The 11,917-nt window shown below is 43.2% G+C and overlaps 1 protein-coding gene across 1 annotated transcript in view; it reads left to right on the top strand.

The window, feature by feature from the left end:
- Window positions 1-3,263: 3,263 nt before the first annotated feature.
- The window catches only part of LOC118561614 (NACHT, LRR and PYD domains-containing protein 12-like), a 28,548-nt gene continuing 19,894 nt past the window's right edge, over window positions 3,264-11,917 (top strand). Inside the window, exons 1-5 of the mRNA XM_036133849.1 lie at window positions 3,264-3,682; window positions 3,789-3,908; window positions 4,030-4,149; window positions 6,907-7,142; window positions 8,161-9,949. Coding sequence (XP_035989742.1) covers window positions 3,588-3,682; window positions 3,789-3,908; window positions 4,030-4,149; window positions 6,907-7,142; window positions 8,161-9,949 — 2,360 coding nt within the window. The 5' untranslated portion in view covers window positions 3,264-3,587. The remainder of the gene's footprint in view (window positions 3,683-3,788; window positions 3,909-4,029; window positions 4,150-6,906; window positions 7,143-8,160; window positions 9,950-11,917) is intronic.

Raw genomic sequence — 11,917 nt, 5'->3', positions numbered from 1 at the left:
TAAAAAGTCAATTGGTCCCTGGATCACAGAGCAAATACAAGCACTTTAAAGCTTATTGCTGCAGATTAATTTCTCTTTTTCTCTACTTTTACCACCAGCCTGGTGAGAAGTGCTCCGTGTAGCAATCAGAAACAAGGAGATGTACATATATATTCTTTGTAGATGTTTCCACTTGTTATTCAGGATTATTCATTATATTTCTGTTTATTGATCCTCAGTAAATGACATTACTAGAGCTGCACCTTTAACCCATCAGGCTGCTGAAACTAATTAACCAGGAGGAGCTAGGCTTTTTGCTTTGGGGGGGGGGGGTCTTTTTTCTTGTCTCTCAGAAAGTCCCTTACCACCACTCTATAAGGGTGAGGACCTTATAAAATGTTTCCAGAGAACAAAACTACTGAATGCAATAAAATGTTGACTGGAAATGAGCTGAAGACTGAGAAGAAACCTGAAAAACAGACAAGTTACAACCTGACCTCAGAGTTTTACAGCTCAGTTCACTGCTGATAAAAAGAGAAGAACTGAAAGGAATGATGCAGGCATGTAAAGGCATGAAAGGAAAGGTGTTTAAAGTCAGGTAAACTCACCTGGACAGGGGGCGGAGCCTCAGGTGAGTCGGTTACAGTCAGGTATCAGATCAGGGGAAACAGGTTCTGACTCCATTTAGCAGCAGAACAGAACAGAGAAGAACTGAGAGGAAAGGTGTTTAAAGTCAGGTAAACTCACCTGGACAGGGGGCGGAGCCTCAGGTGAGTCAGTTACAGTCAGGTATCAGATCAGGAGAAACAGGTTCTGACTCCATTTAGCAGCAGAACAGAACAGAGAGAAGACTCTGGATCAGGGTGAGTGTGAACTTGTTCTGCTTTTCTCTCTGTGGACTGTGAACAGAACCAGGAACAGAACTCAGTCTGGTTCTCCTTCAGAACCAAGCTGCTGCTTCATGTAACCGTGGTGCTGGTCAGGCTCTGATTTCCTGCTTATCAGCACCAACAAACGCTCAGTTTCCTTCCTTTGTCTCTTTTCTTCAGACAAAAACTGAATAATGATGTAAAAGCGCCTTTAGCATCGTTTGCTTTCTGAGTGGAACGTCTAGTCAGACTCAGATTTGTGGGAAGACCATCCCACAGGTTGGTTCCTCTGACAGAAAAAAACCTTTTTACCAAAAGATGTTTCACTAAATGGAACTTTGCATTCTCCACATGTAGCAGCTCCAGTTGTTCAGTAGAACCGGTACCGGTTCTCTGCTGCTTCTTCCTCATGATCTTAGCTAATGCTGACGTCAGAGACTCACATCCTGTTCTAGATGAAGAATTGAGCTGAATCAGGAAAAGTGCTTTGAAAACTCTGAAGTCTGCAGATTGTGATTTAGCTGCTGAATAAAAGCTGAAAATCAAACTTTGTTCTCAGTTGATCTCTGATTCTTTGCAGCAGCAGCCGCACCTTTCTGTAAAATCTCTCTAGAGACAGTTTGTCTCCTGCAGAACAACATGTCATGGTTGCTATTTAGTTCTTTTCCAACCAGCCTCTGATGACATCACAGCAGGCCACCAATCAGAGTCCTTTAGAATACGGCCATTTGCAGTTTTTCTCTCCTTTTTCTCCTGGTTCTGGATCCAGTTGCTCCTTCAGAGGCGTTTCCTTGTATTTCCTGGTTTCCTGGTTTTCTCTACGGCTGCACCATGTTTGATCCAGATGTGTTCAGTTGTCTAGCATCTGCTTTATTATCGCCTGTTGTCTTTGTTCACATAAATTATATTTTAATTCAATCTGAAAAACTCACCTGGAGAGAAAAAGACAATTAGAAGAATTTTATTGCTACAATTATTTTAAGACTTTGGCGCTCAGACCTCAGCAGGAAACATTAGCGCTGAATTTTCCTTTAATATGCATAAGCAGGTGTATGAGAACAGGGATGTTTCCCCCCAGGTCTGAAACTGGTGGTGGAGTGGAGATAGACCAAGTTGGTTCAGTCCATAGACGCTGGTTGGTGAGACCATCTGTTTGAGCTGTATTGGTGAGATCCAGTAGACTGGGAGAGCTGATACTAGTGCTTCACTCAGGGACCCACAAAGATAGATGTCCAGCTTGGATAAACACAGGTTTGCATCAACCTGTCCATGATGAGCAAGCATGAGGCGACAGTGGAGAGGAAAAACTCCCCTTTGGAAGAAAACCTGTGGCAGAACCAGGCTCAACATGGCGGTCTTCTGCCGGACCCATTGAGATGTGACAGGGAATGCAGTCAGAGTCCAGGAGGAATTCCACTCTGATAGGGACGAGGTTGAAGGAGCACCATGGGAAAGCCAGATGGAGCTTGGCTACCATGGTGGAGAAGGGATGGAGGTGGGTTGAATCAGGTCATCTGAGTCCTAATCAGACATTGGCCAACCACTGCTTGAGCTTTGGCTGGGTAGCAGGCTGAGACGTGATCTGAAGACCTTTAAGATGAACTCTGGATGCTGATTGGGCTTCGTGGAGGTCTGGTTCAAAGCTGATTGGCTTACGTCGGAGGGGATGAGCCTCTGATTGGATGAATGTAAGTAATTCAGTTTCTTCAGTTGAATTTCCACATAGGCTTCATATAGTTTATTAATACTTTTAAATGGCTGCCCTAATTGACAAATATCAAAGTTTCTATGGAATGAAAAGGAGCCAGAAATGTTGTTCAGCAGTTCATGCAGACTAGTTTGTAACAGCGTCACTTTTAACCCTCTCATTGCCGTTTATTCAGCAGACAGGACTTGCCTGAAGTTTGTTGCTTTGCCCTTTAAACAGTTATTGCTCAGTCAGAAAAACAATTAATGCTGAATAACTGTCAGATAGTGAAAGTTGAAGAAGTCTTGGAGAAAACGGCAGAAGGACACTCCCTGCACAGTTTGGATTCTACAGCCAAAGAAATAAATAGAGAAAAGCTTCAGGTCACCTGAATATAACTTTGGTCATAAAGGAGCTGAAACACCAAGATGTTCCTCCTAAATCAAATCTTTTTCAGAGGAACATCTTGGTTCTGATTGAGCTCATCATGGTAAAATCTTCAATCAGATAAATCCATCTCTGCTGTTCTTCTGGAGAATGACCTGCAGGATGGTCCAAGAGAAGAGTTACAAGCTGCAGAAGAGAACTAAAGGAAGTAAAACTTTCTGGAAATGAGTGTATTTGTCCTTGATTTGAGCAGCTAAATCAGATTATCTGCCAATGGAATGAGTATTTTGATCCCTAAAATAAGATAATTAGATATACTGACCATGAAATAAGACGATGGAGATGAGTTGATCCTATATTAAGAGCTAAATCGTATTCAGTTGGCAGATAATCCTATTTAGCTGCTCAGATCAAGGACAAAAACACTCATTTCAATCCAGTTTTACTTGCTTTTAGTTCCTTTTAGCAGTGAAGCTGCAGCATCTTTGTTCATCTTTGTGGGCCGCTGTGTTCAGAACCAACACATCAGAACTTCAGAGGAAATGTTCCCTCCTTCATTCACTCTGGATGTTTCTACAGACCTGGAACAGGATTCCAGTTCAGACCTGAAAAGGTTTCAGCCTCAGTTTTAGCTTCATTCTCTGAAGAAAGCAGAACTTCTCCAGATGGTTCTGAGGAGATCAGCCAGCAGACATCAGGAGGTGCATGAAGTAGTGAAGGAGAGGACAATCCAGACCCAGATGGTACCTGCTGAACTCAGGTTCCTCTGGTCCTCTACACACATGATGGGAACCAGCTTTCTGCTCTACAGAACACTGACTGGACCTGAACCACTGGGAACTGACTGGTTCTGGTTCCTCTCTCAGGCTGACTGAAGTCCAGGAGATGGAGAACAGAGCAGAACCTCCAGGACCCATCAGTCCGTCTATGAGGAGTGACCGGTCCAATGATAAACCTCCAGACTTCAAAGAACCTGGACCCTCAGAGTAAGAACCTTTAAAGCTTCTGCTTCTCTGCAGCAGTTTGTGTTCAGAGCTTCTTCTCTGGTTTTTATCAGAGTTTCTCACTGATTGATGTGATCTGAATAACAACATGTTGGTGTTTCAGAGGTCAGAACCACAGACAGAGAGCAGAACCTCCAGGATCCAGCTGTCCGTCTATCAGGAGTGACCGGTCCAAAGGTCAGAATCCAGACTTCAGTGAAGAACCTGGACCCTCAGACTCAGAGTAAGAACCCAGTTTCTAACTGATCCATGTGATTCCACAGAGATATAATATCTAGAACATTAACTGGTTGATCTTCAGCATCTTAATCCAAAGTAACTTTATTTTTCTTTTAACTTAAAGCTAAATAATTCTGAAGGATGTCAGTCAGCGAACCAGTAGTGTTGAAATGAAGACCTGAGAATCAATAATGGCTGTTATGACCACAGACATGTTTTAATATGAATAATATTAATAATCATAATTTGCTATTATAATTTAATAATAGATCATTCAAACTCAAATGGTAGCTATAACAAATTTGATTAGAATGCTTGTGATCCAAGGGCTATGAGCCTGTAGTGATTAACACTAACATTTATTAATTAGCAGTTATGAAATTATACATGCTGAAAAATGTGATCTGACCAGTTTAAATGATTAGACTTATCCAGCAAACGATGATAACTCAGATTATAATCGCAATTGGAGTTTTAATCTGTACTTTTTTACCACAAACCAATAAAAATGTCTCAGTTTATTCAGTTATTAACTCAGAAAGGAGGTACTTCTTTTTGGTCTTAGAAACCATTTTACTTCTGGACCAAAATAACCATAAACAACCACAATTTCACATATATTATTCTAATAATTCCCTGTTACAGAAATTATTCTACTTAAAACACAAGGAAACACTACTGGCTACTCAAAAGAACATGCCAAGGAAGTAAATGAAAATAAAACAAGTCAAAAATGGATTAAATGCATAATAGCAATGCTTAAATCAGTTCACAGTTGTTAAGACTGATTGGCATCACATTGAAGAAGTCAGTGCTTTGCCATAGCAGCATTAAAAGATATTTCCCTCTGGGATTATTAAATTCTGTCTGATTCTGATATGGCTAACATAGCTTTGAGGTATCAGTGGAGTACTGGAACCAGATCTGTCCAGCCAGGTTCTGTGATGAATAACAGACCCAGACAGTGGTGAGATCCAGCAGCAGCTCTGCCAAGTGACAGATGAGTGTTAGAGGGGCCATGACAGTAAATTTAACTTTTCTGAGGTTTTAGGGTATAATATGGTCTGTGGTTTATTTAATTTCTAAATGGTGGTAAAGGTAATAAAGGCGTGTTTGTAGGTATAAAATCCATCTGACTGACGACCACCAGTGTCAGTGTAACGGTGGTGGAGAGCCAGCAGACAGCTACATAACCTAACTGTGTTTCAGGAATGCTGGCAGTGACTTCTCCTTCTCTGCTTCAGTACTGAGGTGAATTACTGGGTCCCAGCTGCATATTCCTGTGTCACGGTGCACCGTAGTGACCCCCCCCCCCCCACCGTACCGCGGTCTGTGAGGCTTTATATTTGGTTTCACTGCTGAATGGAGCCGCCAGTTTAAAGTCTTTGGCCCAAAGCCAGTTTAAGGCTTTAAGGTGTCTGAAAAGCTGCAACACAAACACTTCAACCAGCCATGAAACCATAATGGATTTATAACGGAGTGTTGCTCTGAGGAGGGAGGTGTGGATGGAGGGGAGGTGGTGCTGATGTTGGGGGGGGGGGGGGGGGTTGTGTCATGAAACAGGGACAGGTGTCCAGTATTCAGGACGGACAAAAATAATGATATTTTAAAAGGGATTTATTAAACAGAAAACAATCAGGTGGAAACAAAATGGGCATCAAGCCAAAAACAGGAGGACTGTGTCCAAAAAGCAAAAATAGTAAAAAAAAAAAAAAAAAGGTAAAGCAGAATAGCAAGAACAGGTAAACAGAGGAAAGAGAAAGCTGGACTAAACTCACCAATTTGCAAGGAAAGACAATGATGTGTCAGAGTGCAGGAGACAGAGGCAGGTATGAGTAGAGGAGTGAAACTAATCACCAGGAGGGGTGGAGCTGATCAGGAGGGAAGTAAACTGAAGCTGATTGGATGGTGACTGGTGAAGGGGCGTGGCAGGCAAACAGACAGGATGTTTACTAAGATGTGAACTGAATGACTGGCAGGTGAAAAACAGATCAACTAAAACAGTTTCAGGACAAATCAAGACAAACCCAACCTAAAACAAACTAAACCTATGACCGAATTGGTTAAATGAAGAGAATCACTAAACCAAAACAGAAACTTAAACTAGACTAATCCAGAACTGAAATAACCATAAAGACCAAACCTAAGCTAGAGAACCAAACTAAGACTAATTATAAATAATAAAAACCTGAGCTAATACTAAGACAGGAGAGAGAACTAACAATCAAATAACAAACATAAACCATAACAAACTCAAATCATGACATTGTTGCAGCCAATCAGAGTGAAGTCAACCTGGTAGATCTGCATATCGTTACCATAACAACCCTTTTACTGAGGAGGATGTTTGGCCTGATAAAACTACAAAATTACGTTATTTATTAAAATGAAATTCTTTGGAAAAGTTACATATGCAGCAATATCAACTAAATTAAATGGTTTATACTGTGATTTCTGTCACCTTTAGGTTTTGTACTTGGAACATTAATAATGTGATAAAGAGGAAAGCCATACTAAACTGTTTAAAGAGAGATAAAGTACAGATTGATCTTCTTCAAGAAATGATTAAGTGATGAAGAACTCAGAGAACATCTGAGTGAACTCATCGTGCTTCCATGAAGAGAAAGCAAAGCTGAGGTTCTGTTCTGGCCCAGCTTCTGGTCCGCTGTTGGTGGTGGACCTCCATGAACATCTCCAGCTTCAGGAGGAGCTCCACCCTGTTGGTGGTGAATGTTTCAGTGATGAAGAAATGTCTCCACAGAGGGAGGAAGAGGAGCAGCGTTGGTGTGGAGGAGCAGAGGTCCTGCTGTGCTTTGTGTCAGAAGGTCCTGATGGACCCGGTCTCTACCAGCTGTGGACACTGGTTCTGCAGACACTGCTTCACGTCATACTGGGTCCAGTCTGCTCCATCAGGACCCTCCTCCTGCCCCCAGTGTGGGAAAAGACCCAGAAGAGGAGCTGGACTGCTGGCAGCCAATCAGAGCAGCTGTGCTCCAGGTGAGACTGAACATCTCCAATCAGAACTTCCTTCTATCGTCTCTGTTGGACTAATTCCTCGTCTTTAGTTGGCATTTGGGAATCTAAGTGTTTAAAGTCTTTCTGGGATCGATTATTTGCCCTGAATCTCTGGATTTCCAGCTGCTGTAAATGTAACGTCTGTGTTCAACCCAACAACCTATTGGGTTTGCTTTGAAGTGCTTCTGTTTTCAGCCCTTTGTGCTAAATGCATTAAAACTGAAGATCTCCTTAAAGCTGCAGCTCATTTTGATGGAAACAAAAAGGTGGAGAAAACAAGCTGCTGCACTGCTGCTTTACAGAAAGAGGGAAGGAAAGTCTGAGAGACAGAAAGCTTTATTTCCTCTGACAATAGATCCCAGATTACAGCAGATAGATTTGTAGAAACATGGAATATTTCTATCTGCTGTTTACTTCTAAAGGACCAAATCAGTCCCATGTCATTTCTAATCTGTAATTATTCTCTAAAAACATCCAATCCAGTCTGTGAGGGAGAAAAGCTTCTGAAATGTGAACACTAGCTGATCCAAGGAGCTGTTTCTCTGGCAGATTAGAGCATTTCCTCCAGATTTCCTTCATTAAGGCTGAAAATGCTGCCAGGAAGCATTTTCTGTCTCTCTGCCTCTTCTGTAGCTGCTGTGTTTGTGGGAGAAGGTCAGATAGAAACAGAGAAATGAGGACAATGGTGACCTGATGCTAAAGAGTTGATGTTGCTGAAAGCTGCTGCATGTTTCTGTCAGCATTTCTTCATCTGATCTGCTTTGTGAATCAGATCCTGACAGTGAACAGATACTGGCCACAAAGCAGAGGCACAACTCTGCTGTCTGACCATCTAACAAGGTTCTGCTTCTAAGGATGGATCCCATTGGTTAGCATCACATCATGTGAACTAAGAGACCTTCTAATGATGACACCTCCTGATGTTCCAGATGTTTCTGCTCCAACTTCATCACTAAATCAGCTTTTTCCTTCAGTTGTCTCTTCTTCTCTGTTCCAGCAGATGTTGGTCTGCAGGAGGTTCTAGAGGAACATAAGATCAGTCTGAGGAGGAGATGTGAACGTGTGACTGAAGGAAGTGATGAACCAGGAAGTAGAACCCTCCTCAACAGGATCTACACTGATCTCTACATCACAGAGGGACAGAGTGAAGAGGTTAATAGCCAACATGAGGTGAAGCAGCTGGAGAGAGCTTCCAGGATCCAGAACCTCCATGACTCTCCAATCAGGTGCCACGACATCTTTAAAGCCTCACCTGACCAACATGGAGCCATCAGAGTGGTTCTGACCAACGGCGTGGCTGGTGTTGGAAAAACCTTCTCAGTGCAGAAGTTCACTCTGGACTGGGCCGAGGGCTTGGAGAACCAAGATGTCCGTGTGGTGGTTCTGCTGTCGTTCAGGGAGCTGAACCTGATCAGAGGTGAGCAGCACAGTCTTCTCACGCTGCTCCATGTTTTCCATCCAACCCTCCAGAAGCTCCCAGCAGAGCGGCTGGCTCGCCACAAACTTCTCTTCATCTTTGACGGCCTGGATGAAAGCAGACTTTCTCTGGACTTCAGCCACAGTCGGCTGGTTTCTGACGTCACACAGAAGTCATCAGTCGACGTTCTGCTGACAAACCTCATCAAGGGGAACCTGCTTCCCTCGGCTCTGGTCTGGATCACCTCCAGACCTGCAGCGGCCAATCAGATCCCTCCTTCATGTGTTGCCAGGGTAACAGAGGTACGAGGCTTCAGCGACGCCCAGAAGGAGGAGTACTTCAGGAGGAGGTTCAGTGATGAAGAGCTGTCCAGCAGAATCATCTCCCACATCAAGACCTCCAGGAGCCTCCACATCATGTGTGGAATCCCAGTCTTCTGCTGGATCACTGCTACGGTTCTGGAGAACATGTTGACCACAGAGCAGAGAGGAGAGCTGCCCAAGACCATGACTGACATGTACTCTCACTTCCTGCTGGTCCAGACCAGGAGGAAGAAGAACAAGTACCATGGAGGACATGGGAGGAGTCCACAGGAGCTGATGGAGGCTGACAGGGAAGTTCTCCTGAAGCTGGGGAGGCTGGCGCTGGAACATCTGGAGAAAGGAAACATCATGTTCTACCAAGAAGACCTGCAGCAGTGTGGTCTGGATGTCACAGAGGCCTCGGTGTACTCAGGAGTTTGTACAGAGATCTTCAAGAGAGAGAGCGTGATCTTCCAGAAAGCAGTCTACTGCTTTGTTCATCTGAGCATTCAGGAATTTCTGGCTGCAGTCTACATGTTCCACTGCTTCACCAGCAGGAACACACAGGTGGTGGAGAACTTCCTGGGATATAAATACGGTGAAACATCTCTGGATGACTTCCTGAAGAGAATCATGGATAAATCCCTCAGCAGTAAAAATGGCCACCTGGACCTGTTTGCTCGCTTCCTTCATGGCCTCTCTGTGGAGTCCAACCAGAGACTCTTAGGAGGCCTGCTGGGTCAGACAGAGAACAGTCCAGGAACCATCCAGAGAGTCATCACCAACCTGAAGAAGATGAACACTGATGATGAAATCTCTCCTGACAGAAGCATCAACATCTTCCACTGTCTGATGGAGATGAAGGACCTCTCAGTTTATCAGGAGATCCAACAGTTCCTGAAATCAGAGAACAGATCAGAGAAGCTCTCAGAGATCCAGTGCTCAGCTCTGGCCTACATGCTGCAGATGTCAGAGGAGGTTCTGGATGAGTTGGACCTGGAGAAGTACAACACATCAGAATCAGGACGACGGAGGCTGATTCCAGCTGTGAGGAACTGCAGAAAGGCTCGGTGAGTCCAGATGTCTTCATTGACTGATGCTGACTCAGCATTATTGCCGTCCGGTTTATTTTTCATTATTCAGTCGGTTCTGGACGTTTTTGGACCTTTAACTACTTCCTTCATACTTTGGACTATTTCAACCATCAGATTTCTAAATCTTCAGCTCATTCAGGTCAGCTCTGCTGCAGCTTTTGGTATTTAGAGATTTTGATCTTTTAGAAAGATTCAATCATCCAGAGACACATTTTAAACTTTAAACAGCTCTTCACTCATTGGGCTGTTACCCATAATTCACCTCTTTAGAAAATCCCTCTTTAGGTCAGGGCTATTGAACTGATGGTCTGTGGGCCACTTCTGGTCCGCTGGTGATGGTAATCTGGGCCGTAAATGACTTCTTTGTAGAAACTAAATAAATCAGAGAAGATCAGAAACATTGTGTGAAAAACAGCCCAGATGAGCGGCATGGTTGAACAGCCTTGGTTTGTCTGCTGTTCAGTTCCTAACCTCTAAGTAATAGGTTAGCTTTCATTGTTCTCTGAAACAGTCCACAACTATGTTTGTCTGCCAGTGTCTATGACTGTCACTGACATCTTCAACCCTTGGAGTAAGCCCCCCCCCCCTCTCTGTTTGTGATGTCCCCCTCTGGTCATTCATGTTTTATCCCTGGGGGGGGGATACATTCCTCCGGTTCTAGACAGGGGCCAACAGGGCCTGTGCCCCTGTAGAACTGTTCCTGGTCCCTGTACTAAAGACATGATATTAAATTTCCTAGGATGATAAATGCTGAAAAAGATACCATGACTGGTCATTTGGATCAGTTGTATTTTTTTCGTTTATGTTTTTACCCAATAATAAAATAACAAAATAATGAAAGAATAAATAAAAAAAAACATTTTTAAAAATTAAGCTGTTTCACGTTAAGCTCCCGCTGTATTGAGAAAAGATCACGGGTCTGCAACCTGCAGTTCCAGAGCCACAATTGGCTCTTTGGCTTGCTTAATATTTTAAATGATGAAATGTTGACCTGTTAAGTCCCCCCCCCCCTCCCTAAATCTTTTGTTTTGTGCCCCTGTGAAAAAACTCTGCCCCCCCCCCCCCCCCCCCCTGCTAAATTTGGTCTAGAACCCCCACTGTTCCTCCTCCTTCTGATCTGAATAAGTAATACTCTCAGGGGTTTAAAGTTCTCCGTCACTGTGAGGGACTTTCGCCATTTGGAAAATGAGCGCAAAATGTTCCGTGTAGACTTTTTTTTTTTTTTTTTTTTTTACTTTATGTTTATTAATTTTGTTCCATTTACAACACATACAGCAAGGCAAAAAAGAGAGAGAAACAGCGAGACAACTGTCGACAACAAGGATTACTTATCTTCTTACTAATATGAACAGATACAGGATGAGAGGTAGCACATTAATTTAGTTTTCAGTTTTTTGAGCAGATTACAGGTGGCAGAGATAAAGATCTCTTTCAGTTATTGTTCTCAAGGAATCTAGTCCATTTGCTCCATTTCTTCTTGTAAAGATCTGGTTGCAGTCTCAGCATGAATGTCAATTTTTCCATTTTGTGGGTTTCTTCCACCAGTTCCAGCCAGTCCTTTAAAGTAGGTGGGTCCGATTGAAGCCATTTCCTAGTGATCAATTTTTTGGCTGTAGCACTAAAGATTTTTAGTAAATATTTGTCACTCATATTCGAGTCGTCTGGAACGGCTCCGAGCAGTAATAACATGGTAGGTTGTTGTAGTTTAAGACACATAATTAACTCAATCTTTTCTGTGACCTCTTTCCAGTAAGTCTTGATTTTTTTGCAGGACCAGAAAACATGGGTATGATTTGCCTCGGTGTCTCCGCATCCCCTCCAGCACTTAGAAGCATCTGGGTTTCTATAAGACTGCTGTTTTGGTGTTCTAAAATAACGGATCAAGTTTTTCCAGCTGAACTCACGCCAGTAATTCGAAGAAGAGGTTGAGGCGGCAGATCCACA

This window comes from Fundulus heteroclitus, unplaced genomic scaffold, assembly GCF_011125445.2.
Source record: "Fundulus heteroclitus isolate FHET01 unplaced genomic scaffold, MU-UCD_Fhet_4.1 scaffold_68, whole genome shotgun sequence".
Taxonomy (NCBI): Eukaryota; Metazoa; Chordata; class Actinopteri; order Cyprinodontiformes; family Fundulidae; genus Fundulus; species Fundulus heteroclitus.
Note: the sequence above shows the minus strand (reverse complement) of the source record. Positions and strands in the feature narration are given on the sequence as shown.